This window comes from Corythoichthys intestinalis, chromosome 2 (genome assembly GCF_030265065.1).
Source record: "Corythoichthys intestinalis isolate RoL2023-P3 chromosome 2, ASM3026506v1, whole genome shotgun sequence".
Lineage (NCBI taxonomy): Eukaryota > Metazoa > Chordata > Actinopteri > Syngnathiformes > Syngnathidae > Corythoichthys > Corythoichthys intestinalis.
Window position 1 is genome coordinate 8,759,958 of NC_080396.1, and position 19,113 is coordinate 8,779,070.

At 36.7% G+C, this 19,113-nt stretch overlaps 1 protein-coding gene across 4 annotated transcripts in view; it reads left to right on the forward strand.

The window, feature by feature from the left end:
• xirp2a (xin actin binding repeat containing 2a) overlaps positions 1-19,113 on the forward strand; it is a 163,381-nt gene that overhangs the window by 109,511 nt on the left and 34,757 nt on the right. For all 4 annotated transcript variants that reach the window (XM_057829637.1, XM_057829636.1, XM_057829638.1 and 1 more), the window contains one exon: positions 8,241-8,378. In XM_057829637.1, the coding sequence (XP_057685620.1) occupies positions 8,241-8,378 (138 nt within the window). The remainder of the gene's footprint in view (positions 1-8,240; positions 8,379-19,113) is intronic.

Consider the following 19,113-nt stretch of genomic DNA (forward strand, 5'->3'; position numbering starts at 1 on the left):
TAATTCATTTTTCGAAATATTGGTTGAGTAAAAATGCATAGTTTTGAGTATGGAAGTAGTCAATGAGGTCGATTTCTAATTTTCACCAACCTTGGCCAGAATTTAATGAAAATTGTGGATTTACAGTTCTACATAAATGAGAACTATAACCTGATCAAAGTTCAAATACAGGAATTTTAAATTCTTTTTTCTAAATATTGGTAGAGTAAAAATACATAGTTTTGAGAATGGGAGTAGTCAGAGAGGTCCACTACTGATATTTATCAACCTTAGCAAGAATTTATTCAGATTTGTGGATTTACAGTGCCATAAAAATGGGAACTGTAACCTACCATCTACTAAAACGACCCATTGCTCAGGGGAATCGCATAACAATGTACTGATAACGCACATGTAGATGGAGCGTTTTTAAGATCAGGCGACTATTTCATTTTTAAATGATGACAATGATGGCGTTATAAATTTTAAGAGTGTTTTTAAGAGTTGGAAACAATGAAAAACAAAGTCAACTGTCATGCCGCTCGGTCGGAATGCATTTACCGTAATGTTTGGATTACGCGGGTGCACTAACTTTAGGGTTTTGCAGCAAAACCACTTTAAAAACATCCATCCATCGAGTTTGTGTACAAATTCCCTGAACTGTGCCATAATCTGTGTCTCTCCGTCACATAAAAGCAGTACAAAAGCATGGCAGGCACAGCTTCAAACAGGATGCACTGAATCATTTTTCCTGCACTTCACCGCTATAATAGCCAGCGTTGCAATGCCATAACCTCCCTGACCTCACTTAATGCTCAGTGTCAGGCCTCATGTGGCAGCGCTGACAGCTGAGAGCTCGGGCCTAGCTGCCAGACAAAATCTGCATGGGATTTTATATTTTTTTTTTCTTCCTTTCCCTACCTCAGGCAGCTGTCGTCAGCATATCCACACAAACGGGACAAGGTGCCTCAGGAACTCTAGTGTGCCTTGCCTATCATCCAACAAAAAATAAATTTAGATTTGACTTTTATTCCTGCGTAAAATCAAGCGTGATTAACCGATGTGGGATTATATTGTGCAACATGCTTTTTTGCCTACTTGATTTAGATGTTAAACATGTTTCATAACACTCTTTGTCGCAAACCACATTGTATTAATGTCTGTCTTCCTATGTATGCCAACTAGCACTGCCGCCATTTATCAACTAATCAAAAACTAATCAATGATCAAATGAATTGACTCCTATTTTGACGGTCATTTTGTCTTTTTTGAGCATAATTACAAATCCTTTCGGCTTTTCCTTTCAGGGGTCGCCACATTAAATCAGTTGACTCCATCTAACCCAGTCCTCTGCATCCTCTGCTCTCACACTAACTACCTTCATGTCCTCTTTAACTACACCCATAAACCTCCTTTGTAGTCGTCCTCTAGACCTCCTGGCATATGGAAATTTAGCATCCTTTTGCCAAGATACTCACTTTCTTGCTTCTGGACATACCCAAGCCATGGAAGTCTGGCCTTTCTGACTTTCTCTCCGAATCCTCTAACATGTGTTGCCCCTCTGATATGCTCATTCCTGATCCTATCCATTCAGGTCACTCCCAAAGAGAATGGGGCGCAGGGGTGATTATTAGGGGGCCTATCTCCATCAAAGCTGAGTGGAAACACAGACAAACAGCTTTTTACGTTGAAAAGTCTTGTAAATAAATGCTTAAATCCCTGAATTCTTGATAGATATGGACGTAAGACAATCTCGATTCATGGTTAAAAGCAAAAAAACAGGCCAGTTAGCATGTATTTTACGTAAATATGTCGAATGTGCTGGTAGTCTTTAAGCCACTGTGGCACCGTCTTATCACCACAAAGGGCTTTTAACGTTGAAAATTCTTGTAAGTAAATGCTTAAATCCCTGAATTCTTTATAGATATGAAAGTTAAACTGTCTTGATTCTTGGTTAAAATAAAAAACTGGTCAGTTAGCATTTATTGTACGTAAATATGTCGAATGTGCTGCTGCTCTTTAAGCCGCCGTGGGACCACCTTATCACTACAAAGACCTTTTAACGTTGAAAATTCTTGTGAATAAATGCTTAAATCCATGAATTCTTTACAGATATGGATATAAAATATTCTTGATTCTGGGTTAAAAGCAAAAAAAACGTGTAGTTAGCATTTATTTTACGTAAATATGTAGAATGTGATGCTAGTCTTTAAGCCACCGTGGCACTGCCTTATCACCACAAAGAGCTTTTAACGTTGAAAATTCTTGAAAATAAATGCTTAAATCCCTGAATTCTTTATAGATATGAACGTAAAACAGTCTCGATTCTTGGTTAAAGTAAAAAACCGGGCAGTTAGCATTTATTTTACGTAAATATGTTGGATGTGCTGCTAGTCTTTAAGCCACTGTGGCACCACCTTATCGCCACAAAGAGATTTTTACGTTGAAAATTCTTGTGAATAAATGCGTAAATCCCTGAATTCTTTCTCGAAATGGACGTAAAACAGTCTCGATTCTTTGTTAAAAGAGCAAAGAAACGGGCAGTTAGCATTTATTTTACATAAATATGTCGAATGTGCTGCTAGTCTTTAAGCCAACGTGGAGCCGCCTTATCCTCACAAAAAGCTTTTAACGTTGAAAATTCTTGTAAATAAATGCTTAAATCCCTGAATTCTTTATAGATATGGGTGTAAAACAGTTTCAATTCGTGGTTAAAAGCAAAAAAACAGGGCAGTTAGCATTTATTTTACGTAAATATGTCAAATGTGCTGCTCGTCTTTAAGCCACCGTGGCGCTGCCTTGTCACCACAGAGAGCTTTTTACGTTGAGAATTCTTGTGAATAAATGCGTAAATCCCTGAATCCTTTAAAGATACGGACGTAAAACATTCTCGATTCTTGGTTAAAAGTAAAAAAAAACAGGGCAGTTAGCATTGATTTTATGTAAATATGTTGAATGTGCTGCTAGTCTTTAAGCCACTGTGGCACCATCTTATCACCACAAAGAGCTTTTTACGTTGAAAATGATTGTGAATAAATGCATAAATCCCTGAAATCTTTATAGATATGGATGTAAAACATTTTCAATTCTTTGTTAAAAGAGCCAAGAACTGGGCATGTAGCAATTATTTTACGTAAATATTGCGAATTAGGACGCCAATGTCGTAGCAGTTTCTCCCATTGATTTTTTTTTCACAATTTTTTTCAAAATGCAGGCATGGTACGAAAATTATAATGAATCCTCGAACAAATCCCTCCTGAGACGATTTTTCCTTTTTGTGTACAGTACAGCTTTCATACTTTTTCAACCTAAATCCGGGGTTGGATCGCTGCACGTGTTTGAAAATAACTGCGACCGACTTCGAACGACTGAAGCGGAGTGTGGGACGGCCCCCTACTTGAAAGCATGGTGCAGTGTCCGGGGAATGTGTCTTCATATTCTTCCTTTTTGTCTTTTTAAAATCTGTTTTCATTTTCTTTTATTAATAAGGGGAAAACTGTATCTCTTTTATGTAATCTTATCTTTAGTGTTTTTTTTTTTTAATAAAGAAATTTAAAATATTTACTTTTTGTTTTCTATTGATTTTACACTTTTAAAATTACAAATAAAAAGAGGAAACAGTGCAAAGTCTGTTTTTTGATTTTTTCATTAAAGAAACAAAAAGGAAAACAATTCCCATAAATATTATTTTTCATTTTGCAAATGTATTATATTATTATTGTTATTTTCAAATGTACGGTATTTTGCGGACTATACGTCGCTCTAAAGCAGATCTTCTTAGCTAGTGGGGCGGGGGGCGCAGAGCGATGCCAGGAGTGGCGCATGTGACCTTGGGGAACATACTTTTTTGCCTTACTATAATAAAGTGTAATTGCACATCCACTCAGTGGGTGGCAGTGATGCTCTCATTTTCAGAGTGTGCGCAGTATTTTTTAACCAAAAAAGAGCACACAGCAAAGCACACTGGGGATATGAAGACGAGGAAATATGACGACGTGTATGTAGCGTTTGGCTTTGACTTCCCGATTTGTCAGCGTTATATCAGTAAACCAGCGAGCACTGTTAGCATCGTGTAAGGTCGCATGCCAAGTTGCTCAGTGCAAAATAACCCCACACCATAGCAAAGGAGCTGATACTGCCTGCAGCAAAAATAAAAACTGTCCCTGTCCCATGACACTGTACTTTTTGTTTGTATTTTTTTGACATATTGTCCTCATGGGTTAATGTTGCTAATCAATTTAAATACATTCTTAATTATTGATTTTATGAAATTTTTAGGGCTGTCAAAATTATCGCGTTAACGGGCGGTAATTATTTTTTAAAATTAATCACGTTAAAATATTTGACGCAATTAACGCACATATCCCGCTCAGACAGATTTAAATGACAGTAGAGTGAAATGCCCACTTGTTAATTGTTTTATGGAGTTTTTTCCGCCCTCTGTTGGTGCTTGGGTGCGACTGATTTTATAGGCTTCAGCACCCATGAGCATTGTGTAAGTAATTATTGACATCAACAAATCAACAATGGTGGGCTACTAGTTTATTCTTTGATTGAAAATTTTACAAATTGTATTCAAACGAAAACATTAAGAGGAGTTTTAATATAAAATTTCTATAACTTGTACTAACATTTATCTTTTAAGAACTACAAGTCTTTCTATCCATGGATCACTTTAACAGAATGTTAATAATGTTAATGCCATCTTGTGGATTTATTGTTATAATAAACAAATACAGTCCTTATGTACCGTATGTTGAATGTATATATCCATCTTGTGTCTTATCTTTCCATTCCAACAATTTATTTTACAGAATATATATATAATTTACAGAAAAATATGGCAGATTTTATAGTTGGTTTGAATTGCGCTTAATTGCGATTAATTATGATTAATTAATTTTTAAGCTGTAATTAACTCGATTAAAAATTTTAATCGTTTGACAGCCCTAGAAATGTTATTTTTAAGGAGCAAATGATCAAAAGATATACCTTGGATTTGACTTTTTCATCTTTTTAATTCAGGCAAAGTGATGCGCTTTAAGTCTTTTCTGTTACAACCAAAACAATGTTAATAAAGTTAAACCTTATTGTAAGTTGTCTATAATACTCTTTTATTTTTTAATATCAAAAAGGACACAAGTTATGCTGAGGTGTACTTTTAATGACAATAATTTTATAGACAAACGATACTATTTACAGTGGCGCCAGAGAGTTGGGGGGGGGGGGGGGTGCAAATAATTACTCAAAAATGCATCAGACAAAGAAAAAAAAAAAACATAAATTGGACCTGACTATAAATTGAATTTTGAGAAGCAAATGTATTTTATCTTATCCGCCATTTGTCAGCCAAGTAGTTAAAATGCCGTTGCGTGTTACTTTAGCAACAGGGTTCTTGCACCCTTTTAAAAGTCAAGTTTAATGCTTTTAAAGACATTTTTAAGACCTTAAAAATAGAATTCAAGACCAAAACATGTCACAACAATTTCTGATGAAGGAAAAAATTATTTTTTTTTTTTCACTGTAATCATAGAGCTGCTGCCACAGGTGTTACCTGGCATGGCCAGACTGTTCTCCCTGTATTTTTCAAACACTGAGAGAAAAGTCTGGGAACCAGCCCATTAACGGCCTCTCGAGCAGGTACAAAATCAATCGACAAATCAGATTCGTTTATTTGTGTGACGTGTTCTTAACGAGCAATGTCACTCTTGCGCGTCGGAAGTCGTCTCCACAACAACACAGATAGTGAACAGGAGAGTCGAGAATATGTTCCAATCCACAGTAAAATCAGTTTTAAATTACCAAAAACACATCGACAAGAGTCATTGACAACAGTCTGTCTCGCGCTAGCCATGTTGAATAAACTCCGCTCTCCTCGCACTTCCGCGCGCAAGACCCTCGTCCTGCCCTCGTCGTTTTACTAACGTCACGTCTGCCCGTCGCTGATTGGTCCACTCCACTGTCTGTTTGCTGTGGCTTGCTCCGCCCTGGAAATTGTATCCGCTGAATGGTGGCCAGACTCAATAGCTGGAATAGCGGTGAGTCTGGTGAACCAGGCAACCACAGGTGTACCTCTGGGTACCTTGCGATACTATACAATTTTCGATACAAGGCTCACGATAACTATGATATGCCGATATATGAGTCAGGAAATAATTTAAGAAAAACAAACTATTTTCATCTTTCTGCTGTGACTTCACCACTAGTAGACGTCCAATCTGCTATTTTACCTGGATATACAGTGCCTTGCAAAAGTATTCGGCCCCCTTGAATCTTGCAACCTTTCGCCACATTTCAGGCTTCAAACATAAAGATATGAAATGTATTTTTTTTTGTCAAGAATCAACAACAAGTGTGACACAATCGTGAAGTGGAACAACATTTATTGGATAATTCAAACTTTTTTAACAAATAAAAAACTGAAAAGTGGGGCGTGCAATATTATTTGGCCCCTTTACTTTCAGTGCAGCAAACTCACTCCAGAAGTTCAGTGAGGATCTCTGAATGATCCAATGTTGTCCTAAATGACCGATGATGATAAATAGAATCCAAATGTGTGTAATCAAGTCTCCGTATAAATGCACCTGCTCTGTGATAGTCTCAGGGTTCTGTTTAAAGTGCAGAGAGCATTATGAAAACCAAGGAACACACCAGGCAGGTCCGAGATACTGTTGTGGAGAAGTTTAAAGCCGGATTTGGATACGAAAAGATTTCCCAAGCTTTAAACATCTCAAGGAGCACTGTGCAAGCCATCATATTGAAATGGAAGGAGCATCAGACCACTGCAAATCTACCAAGACCCGGCCGTCCTTCCATACTTTCTTCTCAAACAAGGAGAAAACTTATCAGAGATGCAGCCAAGAGGCCCATGATCACTCTGGATGAACTGCAGAGATGTACAGCTGAGGTGGGAGAGTATGTCCATAGGACAACAATCAGTCGTACACTGCACAAATCTGGCCTTTATGGAAGAGTGGCAAGAAGAAAGCCATTTCTCAGAGATATTCATAAAAAGTCTCGTTTAAAGTTTGCCACAAGCCACCTGGGAGACACACCAAACATGTGGAAGAAGGTGCTCTGGTCAGATGAAACCAAAATTGAACTTTTTGGCCACAATGCAAAACCATATGTTTGGCGTAAAAGCAACACAGCTCATCACCCTGAACACACCATCCCCACTGTCAAACATGGTGGTGGCAGCATCATGGTTTGGGCCTGCTTTTCTTCAGCAGGGACAGGGAAGATGGTTAAAATTGACGGGAAGATGGATGCAGCCAAATACAGGAACATTCTGGAAGAAAACCTGTTGGTATCTGCACAAGACCTGAGACTGGGACGGAGATTTATCTTCCAACAGGACAATGATCCAAAACATAAAGCCAAATCTACAATGGAATGGTTAAAAAATAAACGTATCCAGGTGTTAGAATGGCCAAGTCAAAGTCCAGACCTGAATCCAATCGAGAATCTGTGGAAAGAGCTGAAGACTGCTGTTCACAAACACTCTCCATCCAAACTCACTGAGCTCGAGCTGTTTTGCAAGGAAGAATGGGCAAGAATGTCAGTCTCTCGATGTGCAAAACTGATAGAAACATACCCAAAGCGACTTGCAGCTGTAATTGGAGCAAAAGGTGGCGCTACAAAGTATCAACGCAAGGGGGCCGAATAAGATTGCATGCCCCACTTTTCAGTTTTTTTATTTGTTAAAAAAGTTTAAATTATCCAATAAAATTTTGTTCCACTTCACGATTGTGTCCCACTTTTGTTGATTCTTGACAAAAGATTAAAATTTTATATCTTTATGTTTGAAGCCTGAAATGTGGCGAAAGGTTGCAAGGTTCAAGGGGGCCGAATACTTTTGCAAGGCACTGTATATTCATTTCTATCTATTTAAAAAGCCTTTATAGTGTGGTTCGACGTCACTTTGCAAATAAATCGGACTTTGTCTTTTTAATCCTCCACGAACATCATTTCAAAGCCTACTACAAAGAACTGACAAGGTCTTATATTGTAATGTGGGATGCTTTACTTTTCTGCATAGCGACGTGGATGGACAAGAAATAATGAATGTTTGCAGTGCGGTAAGAATGTACAGTATTGTTATGAATAGCTACAAGGACAAGGCTGAGTACACCTGGTTGCTTAACCTCAGTTTTATATTCCTTTCACAAAAGTACTTTTTTGAAAATATTTGAAGTAGTGTTTGTAAACTTATATTTTAAATTTCTCTTCTTTTTTATGTATTTGTCTTGCTATGTCAGGTTATGGAGGAGTCAGAGGCCTGTTCACTACCTGGTGGCCTGGCCAGTGTAAAGAAACAGTTTGAAAACCAAGGCTTTACCTCCTCGTCTTCCCAGTCCAGCAGCACCCAGTACCATTTTCAGCAGAGAACTGTGCAGGTGAACACAAAAACACCGTCTTGTTCAGGAATCGTCAACATTTTAGGAAGCGAGAGCTGCTTTATTGGCAAAGATTTATACGAAGTTATAAACACTTCTGAAATAACAAATTTGCTCGTATTACTTTTAATTGAGTCAAAATTGATTTTTATTCATCTAAAGACATTGGGAAACAACTCATATTAGTATGCTATACTATTTCTTTAAATCTCTGCAATCGCAGGAAATCATACGATGTAATTTACAAATCATCAAGCGCAATATTTATGCAAATGATAAAATATTACATATCTTATTACATTTTGAAGAGTATTGTCCCGATCGCGATACTAGTATTGCATCGTGTAGTTTTAGTTGACGTTTACTATAAATGTTTTGTCTGTAAAATTATTATTATTATTTTTTTTTACTCCACAAAGAAATAATTAAAGGTTTACAACTATTTTTAATGAACATTGACAGAAGAGCACATATTGTAGCGTCTATCTAAGAAGACAATGTCAATTTGATGATAATACACATTCAGCAGGGGCATTTTCAATTTATTATACCCACCTGAATACCACGGGCTGTAAGTAAAAATGTTTTCCGAGACTTTAACAGGACCCTTGCCGTTGGCATTAGCCTACAGTTAACGTGAATGCTAGGCTAATGCTATTTTAGTGTGTTATTATCTCTCAGCACAGACCTTTAAAGGCTAAAGCAACATTGCAGAAATTGTATTTATTTATTGATTTTTCTCTTTCTTTCTTTTTTTTTTGGGCTTGGGGGTCAAACCTCTTAAACTACTGAAATGCAAAGAAAACTGTTTTGCTGAAATGCAAAGAAAACTGTTTTTGCAGTTATTTCTATAACACATCCAAAAACTGATTTTCATTCAAAATTGTATTTTTTTCAATGATTTGCAAAATAAAAGTGAACTAAAACAGCAATAACCCCAACCTCCATCTCCTACGTTTTATTTTCCCTCATTTCCTCACATACTGAATGCCATATCTCAATTTTAACTACTTAAAAACATAGGATGTATATTAAATTGAAGTTAATGTAAACATTTACTTTTTTTTTTTTAACAAAGATATAAGCAACATACATTCAGAAAAATAAGTACGAATGACTTATATTATGCAGAGTGAAATGGAATATATTTTGATGATTGGGCAAACATTGACTTTTTTTTTTTTTTTTAATCATAAGGAAATGAATAAGTAGCATAACTAGGGCTGTCAAACGATTAAAATTTTTAATCGAGTTAATTACAGCTTAAAAATTAATTAATCGTAATTAATCGCAATTAATTGCAATTCAAACCATCTATAAAATGTGCCATATTTTTCTGTAAATTATATATATATATTCTGTAAAATAAGTTGTTGGAATGAGAAGATAAGACACAAGATGGATATATACATTCAACATACGGTACATAAGGACTGTAGGGGGCATTTCACTCTGTCATTTAAATCTGTCTATGCTGTCCTCACTTGGAAACGTCTACTTTAACAATTAAAAAAAATTTTTTTTTTTTTTATGCTGTTCCAGAAAACATGCACATTTGAACCAATCAGAGCTAACTATCTCTGCTGATCACGTGTATGTCAGCCAATTGAACAGATAAATGAGTTGCTTTGCTGCGTGCATTCGCACATTGATGTGACTCATCATCGTCAGACTCGGATAACTGCAGCAGCTGGGGAAACCTCCATGCCGTCCGTGGAATAGAATAAATAATAAATATTGGTGGAAACAGATTACAACAGATATACAAGTGTTAACAACAAGCACTTTATTATGCTTGCTTTTAACACTTGTGTATGTAAATATGATGTTGGTCGTTCTTGGAGATGAATTGCATGTGTAGCAGCTTAGCATTTTTTTTTCTTCACATAGCGTTTTGACAGTTACCATCATATTTTCGGAATCGAAGCACCATGTACCAGAACAGCATTCTAGCCCTGAATCTTATACCGGAACAGCATTCCGGCCCTGAATCTTATACCGGAACTGCGTTCCTGACAGTTCTGGCCCACTTTCACCCCTGCCGACAATGCAGGCTAACTACACAACACGACGAAAACTGGCATTTCTTCTCATTATGTTTTAGTCTCCTAAAACACGTTTTAGCTCGTTATCGTCTTGTCATCGTCGTGAAAAAAGTGTTCGTTAACGAAATATTTTCATTGTCATCATTGTTGACAAAAACAACACTGGTGTCAAGTAGCTGAACAGGACAGGTAAAACAAAAATGCTGACATCGGTATGCGGCCACTGGCCAGTAATAAAACCATAAAACCATAGAAGAAGAAAAAAATCTGCAGCTTTCAGGTTGCAGGTACGAAAACACAGTGTCACTTGTTTCTGACGTAATTGGTAGTAACCAGACCGAATAAAAACAATTTTGTATATATATATTAGCGCAGTCAAAATTATCGTGTTAACGGGCGGTAATTAATTTTTTTGAATTAATCACGTTAAAATATTTGACGCAATTAACGCACATGCCCCCCTCAAACAGATTAAAATGACAACACAGTGCAATGCCAACTTATTACTTGTGTTTTTTGGAGTTTTGCTGCCCTCTGCTGGCGCTTGGGTGCGACTGATTTTATGGGCTTAAGCACCCATGAGCATTGTGTAATTATTGACATCAGCAATGGCAGGCTACTAGTTTATTTTTTGACTGAAAATTTTACAAATTTTATTAAAACGTAAACATTAAGAGGGGTTTTAATATAAAATTTCTATAACTTGTACTAACATTTATCTTACATTTATCTTTCCATTCCAACAATAATTTACAGAAAAATATGGCATATTTTATAGATGTTTGAATTGCAAATAATCACGATTAATTACGATTAATTAATTTTTAAGCTGTAATTAACCCGATTAAAATTTTTAATCGTTTGACAGCCCTAACGTATATATATATATATGTATATATACAGTCCCTGACAAAAGTCTTGTCGTTTATCCATTTTGTAGAAACAATTGCTAATAACCTGACAATAATATGTTTGTTTCACTGAAAAAAGATTTATCATTTAATGAAGACATATAGGTCAAATTTTGGCAAGACAAAAGTTTTGTCGCCTACAGAAAGTAGTGTGAAAATTGAACAAAAAATGTACTTCAAATACAAAAATATGTTACATAACATAAGCAAATTAAGTAGTGGTGCTGTGAGATCCAAATTTAATATTTTGTATGACTTCCACGGGCTTCGGTAAGGATTCATACAATTTATTGATGAAGTCATCAGGAGCATCAAAGAAAGCAGTCTTGCATGCCTCCCAGAGTTCATCAACATTCTTGGGTTTTGTCTTCCATGCTTCCTCTTTCATCCTGTTCATGTCTGGTGACTGGGGTGGCCAGTCCTGGAGGATCTTGATCTTCTTTGCCTTGAGGAACTTTGAGGTAGAGATTGAAGTATGCGATGGAGCACCATCCTGCAGCAGAATTTGTCCCTTTTTATGGTTAGGAATGTAAGAGGCAGCTAAGATTTGTTGATATTTCAGACTATTTATGTTGCCTTCCAACCTGCAGATCTCTCACACACCCCCATACTGGATGTAACCCCAGACCATGATTTTGCCACCACCAAACTTCACTGTTTTCTGAGTGAATCTCAGATCCATGCAGGCTCCAGTAGGTCTCCTGCAATATTTGCGGCAACTGTGGTGTAATTCAATGGAAGATTCATCTGAAAAATCCACCTTTTGCCACTTTTCCAGCGTCAATCCTTTTGACAGGCAGTGGGCCTTGGCAAATGCCTCACAGTTTTTTAATTGTTGTTTGTTTAATGCTGGTTTCTGGGCACTGATTCGACCATGGAGGACAAACCTTAGCTGCCTGTTACATTCCTAACCATAAAAAGGGACACATTCTGCAGCAGGATGGTGCTCCATCGCATACTTCAATCTCTACCTCAAAGTTCCTCAAGGCAAAGAACATCAATATCCTCCGGGACTGGCCAGCCCAGTCACCACACATGAACATCATTGAGCATGTCTGGGGTAGGATGAAAGAGGAAGCATGGAAGACGAAACCCAAAATGTTGATGAACTCTAGGAGGCATGCAAGACTGCTTTCTACGATGTTCCTGATGACTTAATCAATAAATTGTATGAGTCCTTGCCGAACCGCATGAAAGTCATACAAAATATTAAATTTTGATCTAACAGCACCACTACTTAATTCGCTTATGCTATGTAACATATTTTTGTATTTAAAGTACATTTTTTTGTTCAATTTTCACACTATTTTCTATAGGTGACAAAACGTTTGTCTTGCCAAAATTTGGCCTTTATGTCTTCATTAAATAATAAATCTTTTTTCAGTGAAACAAATATATTTTTGTACATTCAATATCATTTGGGAGGGTTTTAGCTTTCATATGAGCCATTGTTTTGCCATTGTTGCTGTGGGAACACATTGTTAAAAACATTGGCAGAAGCAGCCAGTTTTATGTGATTAAAATAACCCGTAGCTAAACGAAAAACGCAGGTGTTTGTTTTCCACTCCACATTCGCTAGCATTAGCACTTGAGGCAATGTAATCAACAATGATAAATGTTTCTGACAGAAATGTCTACAGCAGTTTTTCAAGTCCTTGGAGCTGCTTACGAGTAGCAGCAGGTTCATGTTGTGGTCTTGTGGGTGAACATTATCCAGGGAGACAAGTGGAAAGACACCCTTTTGTTTGTCCTTATCCAGGTTCGCAAGCTGGTGGCCTAGCTCTTCTCTCTGTCTGTGAGCTTTTCTGCTCTTGTCTGCAATTGTTTAATTCTTTATAGGGCACTCATTTACAGCAACGTCCAATCCATTTTGATTGGGAGAGGCTGGCAGTGAATGGATTGGAAATCTCGCACTGTCAATGGCACTCAGGGGTGAACTGGGGGGGGGAGTGGCCCGGGAATCATTGAAAGACTGGCCCACTTCGTGGACGGTGTTGGAAACCATCCAGCCAGCAACACAAGTGTCTGTTCTTTTACCTTGATGAACAAAACAGCATTTTTTTGGACAATAATCATATAGTAAACAATAACCTGAGCCCTTAATTAGCCTAGAGTAAAATAATAACAGTAGTGTAGTGATATTAAAGCATACAGGTAAATGATACAATAAATTATAACATGAGGGAAACATTAATTAGAGAACTGTAACCTGAACAAAGTATGCATGTAAGACTTTCAATGCAAATTTTAAAAATTTTATTACAGTAAAAATTCATTGTTTTGAGTAAGAGAGTGGTCAGAGACTATAAGGATATCACAATAATATAATAAATAATAATAAATAGTAATAATAATAATAATAAATAAAAAGAACCACAATAAGGATAATATTAAAAACACAATTTACAGTGTACACAGAGTAGGAATACGGTGAAAAAGTAACTAGCAGCAAGTGGTGATGTAGTGGTAATATAACAGTGCGTGCATTACAATTTACAGTACTCAGGCAAGGAGGCAGATGGCTAATATGATAGTGCATTATTATAGATATTGATGTAACAGTAGTGCATTATTATAGATATTGATGTAACAGTGCAAAAATTATATATTGTAACTACTCAAATATTGCATATGCAGTACCCAGATTTTACAGTACCTACATTGATACGAAAAAGTATCTGACCCTTTTGGAATTTCTCACATTTTTGCATAAAAACACCATCAAATGTGATCTGATCTTTGTCAAAATCACACAGATAAAAAAAACTGTCTGCTTTAACTAAAACCAACCAAACATTTATAGGTTTTCATATTTTAATGAGGATAGTATGCAAACAATGGCAGAAGGGGGAAAAAAGTAAATGGTGTTAATACTTGTATACCACTTTTCAAGGTGCTCAAAGCGCTTTACACAACATTGCCATCCACCTACTGGTGACGCAGCACCAGGTGCAATGTGGTGTTCAGTATCTTGCTCAAGGATGCTTAGGCGACTTCATCAGGACAGAGAATTGAACCCACGACCTCTGGGTTGGGGAACAACTACTCTACCACTGAGCCACGCCATCCCTGAAGTAAGTGAACCATCACATTTAAGTATTTTATCAGACAATCCTTCTCATCAGGACAATTCGTACCAGTTGTGTGTGTGTTTCATAGTGGTCAGGGCAACTTTAAACCACTCATCAGTGATTGAGCACACACCTGACTTAAATTGTTTGGTAAAAATTGGTTTCAATTTCTCTTTAAGTCTCCATAGGTAGAGAGTTCACTTACTTATTTTCTGCCTTCTGTCATTGTTTGCATGCTATCCTCATTAAAATATGAAAACCTATAAATGTTTGGGTGGTTTTAGTTAAAGTAGACACTGTTTTTTCATCTGTGTGATTTTGAAAAAGATCAGATCACATTTGATGGTTATTTTATGCAAGAATGTGAGAAATTCCTAAAGGTTCAGATACTTTTTCTTACCACTGTAGTTTGAGGATCCCTGAGAACATATTACTTAGTGAGATGCATGTGATAATGTTGTGACATTAGCAGTGCAATGACAGTGACATTTCAGTGCGAGCTTACGATAACCGATTTTGGAGTCGATAATCATTTGCAGTAAAAGTGTAAAAATTGGCGTAAAAAATTGAATAATGCAAACACTAAACTTCATTGAGATGCCTAAAGAATGTTTATTGAATCACACACAGAGAAAATAATAGCTCCAGAAGTGCCTGAATTTTCTGGACTCAGAAACATTTCTTATAAAGTTGACAAAAAAATTTGCAGACAATTTGGAACGTAATACAAGTTAGCAGAGCTGCCGCTAAGGCAGTACTTCTCAAATAGTGGGCCGGGCTCCCCCAGGGGGGCACAGAGCGATGCTGGGGGTGGCGCGTATGACCAACGGGAACATACTTTTTGCCGTACTAGAATAAAGTGTAATTGCACATCCACTCAGTGGGTGGCAGTGCCACTCTCATTTTCGGCTTGTGCGTAGTATTTTTTAGCCAAACAAGAGCACACAGCAGAGAGCACCAGAGATATGAAAAGCCAAGACAAGGAAATATGATGACGCCTATGCAACATTTGGCTTTAAGTACAGTGGGAGACGAGGAAAGACCAGTCTGTTTACTTTGTGTAAAAATGTTCGCAGCGGACAGCAGGATTTTTTTTTTGTAGCGAAAATGTGCCAAATATTGCCAACAATCCGGGTTACCTACTTTAAGTAAACCAGCAAGCACTGTCAGCATCATATAAGGTGGCATACCTAGTTGCTCAGTGCAAAATAACCCCACACCACAGCAAAGGAGCTGATACTGCCTGCAGCAAAAATAAAAACTGTCCCTCCGTCCAATGACACTGTCGTTTTTGTTTTTCGGTCTAATTGTTTGGCATATTATCCTGATGAGTTAATGTTGCTAATCAATTTGAATGTATTATTATTTATTGATTTATTGATTTTAATCATTTTTAAATTTCAGTATCAAACGGTCAAACTATCTAACTTGACTGTATTTTTACAGTATGGATGTTTTTTTGGTTTTTTTTACACTTTATTGAAAGTTGATCTATATTACTTTTTTATTTTAATATTAAAAAGAACACAATGTTATGCAGAGGTGTACTTATAAAAATAAGAATTTTATATACAAATGATACTACAGTATATTTATAGTGGCGGCAGAGAGTTGGGGGCACGCGGAACATTTACATCTTGGCATGGGGGGCATAACAGAAAATAAATGAGAAGCACTGCGCTAAGGTTTACTCTGCTCTTACATTATTCCGCTGCTCACTGTAACGTTAGTAGTAGATGTGAGTACTGGGATGTTTATGATAATTTCAGAGGAGCTTTCTGCATTTACCTTTGAATCGTGATTTCTGTCTGGAGCTTCTCACACAAGAAAACTGTTCCTCTCACTCTCCAGTGTGTGTGAGAACAGCTTTTTCATCGGCGGCTCTGCCTTTGCCGCTTGGGGGGAGGGTAATGTACTTCAGTTGTAGAGCAATAGTTCCCCAACCCAGTAGTTGTGGGTTAGATTCTCCGCCCCGATGACCTCGTCTAAGTATCCTAGAGCAAGATACTAAACCCAGTAGGTATATGATGATGTAAAGTGAAGCGTTTTGAGTGCCTTAAAAAGGTGGAAAGGCGCAATACAATTGTAACTCCATTTACCATTACCATTTAACCAATCAGAGGAAGGGTTGAAAACAGGTAGTCCCTGGGTTACTAACGAGTTCCGTTCCTACGCTGTCGACATAACCCAAATTTCCGTGTAAGTCTGAATTAACTCCTTCTTGCCAAATGTATCACATTTGATACACTTAGGATTTCATGATTTTGAAACTAAGTCAGAATTTTGAAATATCTTTCCTCAAAAAAAAAATAATGGATGCGAGTCAACTCATGCATCTGCAGGTTCCATGAGAAGAAAAAAAAAACATAATTTAGCAAGGGTTATAGATATTAGAGCGCTTATTGCACATGTTAATTTTGTTGTTATTTTTTTACAAATTTGAAAAAAAAAAAGGTTTCATTAAGACCTTATTTTTCAAATTTCGAGGTTCTCTGTCAATTGCTTCATATTGCAGGCATTAAAGGGCATTAGGTACCCCTAAACCTTAAAATAACGATCCAAAAAGTATTGCATTTTGTTTAACAATGGAGGATAACTGCCCTCTGGTGGCAGCGTTGGGTATGGCTTGACTGTCGCCTTATGACTGAGGAGCAAACTTGCTCGGTTTGGCCGACATGAGACTGTAAGTTGTTTCAGCTAATATATGTTTGTGTATGCATTTGTAACTAAGTTTAGAGCTACAGTTTGTGGAGTTGTGTGGGAGCGATTTGCTATGAGAATTATAAATACGTTACCATTCGTAGCATTTAAGATATCGGTTTTGTTAGGCAAATAAGGCTAATTTAATCTGCTAAATTTACCTACTGATCAGACTAGATGGACGTTTGAACTAGAGCTGAAACGAATACTCGGGCAACTCGAGTTTAAAAACTGATCCGAGAAATTTTATTCACCTCGAGGAATCGTTTCATTTTGCTAGCTCTAAGCATCATGTTTTGCCCGGACTACTATTAATGCGGGACAACGCGCTGACGTCACGTGCGTGGATGAAGAAGCAATTAAAAAAAAAAAAAAAACTTACTGCAGCCGACAGCCGCTACAAACTACGCCGATGTTGCTAAAAACTACGCCCGCATGATGCAAGTTTGGTAGCAGGTAGTGTCCGATGCGTCTCATTGATATCGCATGCATTTAAGACTAGATGCGAAATGACAGACTCGGCCGCGTCTAGGCAGCGTTAGTAAACAGCCGCCATCTTTAAGCAGTAGACTTCTCATCGCTAATAAATATAACGTTACTGTCACACGCTCACGTAGCTTTAGCCCTACGGAGGGCTAGGTTTCTATTGATTATGACCGCTGTCGATGCGTGGCAAACGTGTCTTACATACAGGCTTTATTTAATCTGTAAAAACACAGCGCTGTAGAGTGATGAGGGTGTAAAATTAAAACATAATAAAGCTAACTTTCAGTTTTAGCTCAGTAGTCATTGCTGAATAAATGTGCTCCAATACAGCAGGTATCATACATTTATTTGGAATACTGCAAAAACTCCAAATCCTACCAGTACTTACAGTTTAGACTAACTTAGAACTTAACTAAAACTTAAAAATAGCTTGACACAAATGGAAATTAAATTGAAACACGTGGGAAAAACACGTAGCTTTCAAGTGATGTGTGTTATCAAGCGTAATTATATTTTTAGGTAAGAAATATGTTTTTTTTAATAGGATCTAGAAGTTTTTTGAGTGAAAGCAGTGAATTTTTTTTTGTCACATCTTAGATGCAATTGTTGGCTGTTTTCAACAATGTACATCGAAAATAAAGACATTGATTGACTGAAAATGGTTCAATATTGGATTAAATGTCTTTTTTTCTCATGTATATTTTAGGGCTGCAGCTATCGAATATTTTAGTAATCGAGTAATCGACTGAAAATTCTATGGATTAATCGAGTAATCGGATAAAACAAATATATTTTTAGGTGAAGAGCAATTATAAATATACATGAGAAAACAAGACATTTCATCTAATCTTGAACCATTTTCAGTCAATCAATGTCTTTATTTTCGATGTATATTGTTGAAAACAGCCAACAATTGCATCTCAGAGGTAACTAGAATTAAAAAAAAAAAAAAAAAAAAAAAAGAATATATGTATATATATATATATATATATATATATATATATATATATATATATATATATATATATATATAATATATATATATATATATACCTAAAAATGCTGTTACGCTTGATAACACACATCACTTAAAAGTTAGGATTTTTTCCCACGTGTTTCAATTGAATTTCTATTTGTGTCAAGCCATTTTTAAGTTCTAGTTAAGTTTTAAGTTAGTCTAAACTGTAAGTCCTGATAGGATTTTGAGTTATTGCTGTGTTCAAAATGAATGTATGATACAGGTTGTATTGTAGCACATTAGGGACCAGTGCTACTTGGTGTTTTATCCAGCAATGACTACGGAGCTAAAATTGATAGTTAGCATTATTGAGTTTTTATTTTACACCCTCATCACTCCACAACGCTATGTTATGTTAAAGCCTGCATGTAAGACACGTTAGCCACGCATCGACAGTGGTCATAATTAATAGAAACCTCGCCCTCCGCAGGGCTAACGCTACGTGAGCTAGTGAATAACGTTAATCTTATTTATTAGCGCTTAGCGCTCTTTATTAGCGCTTAG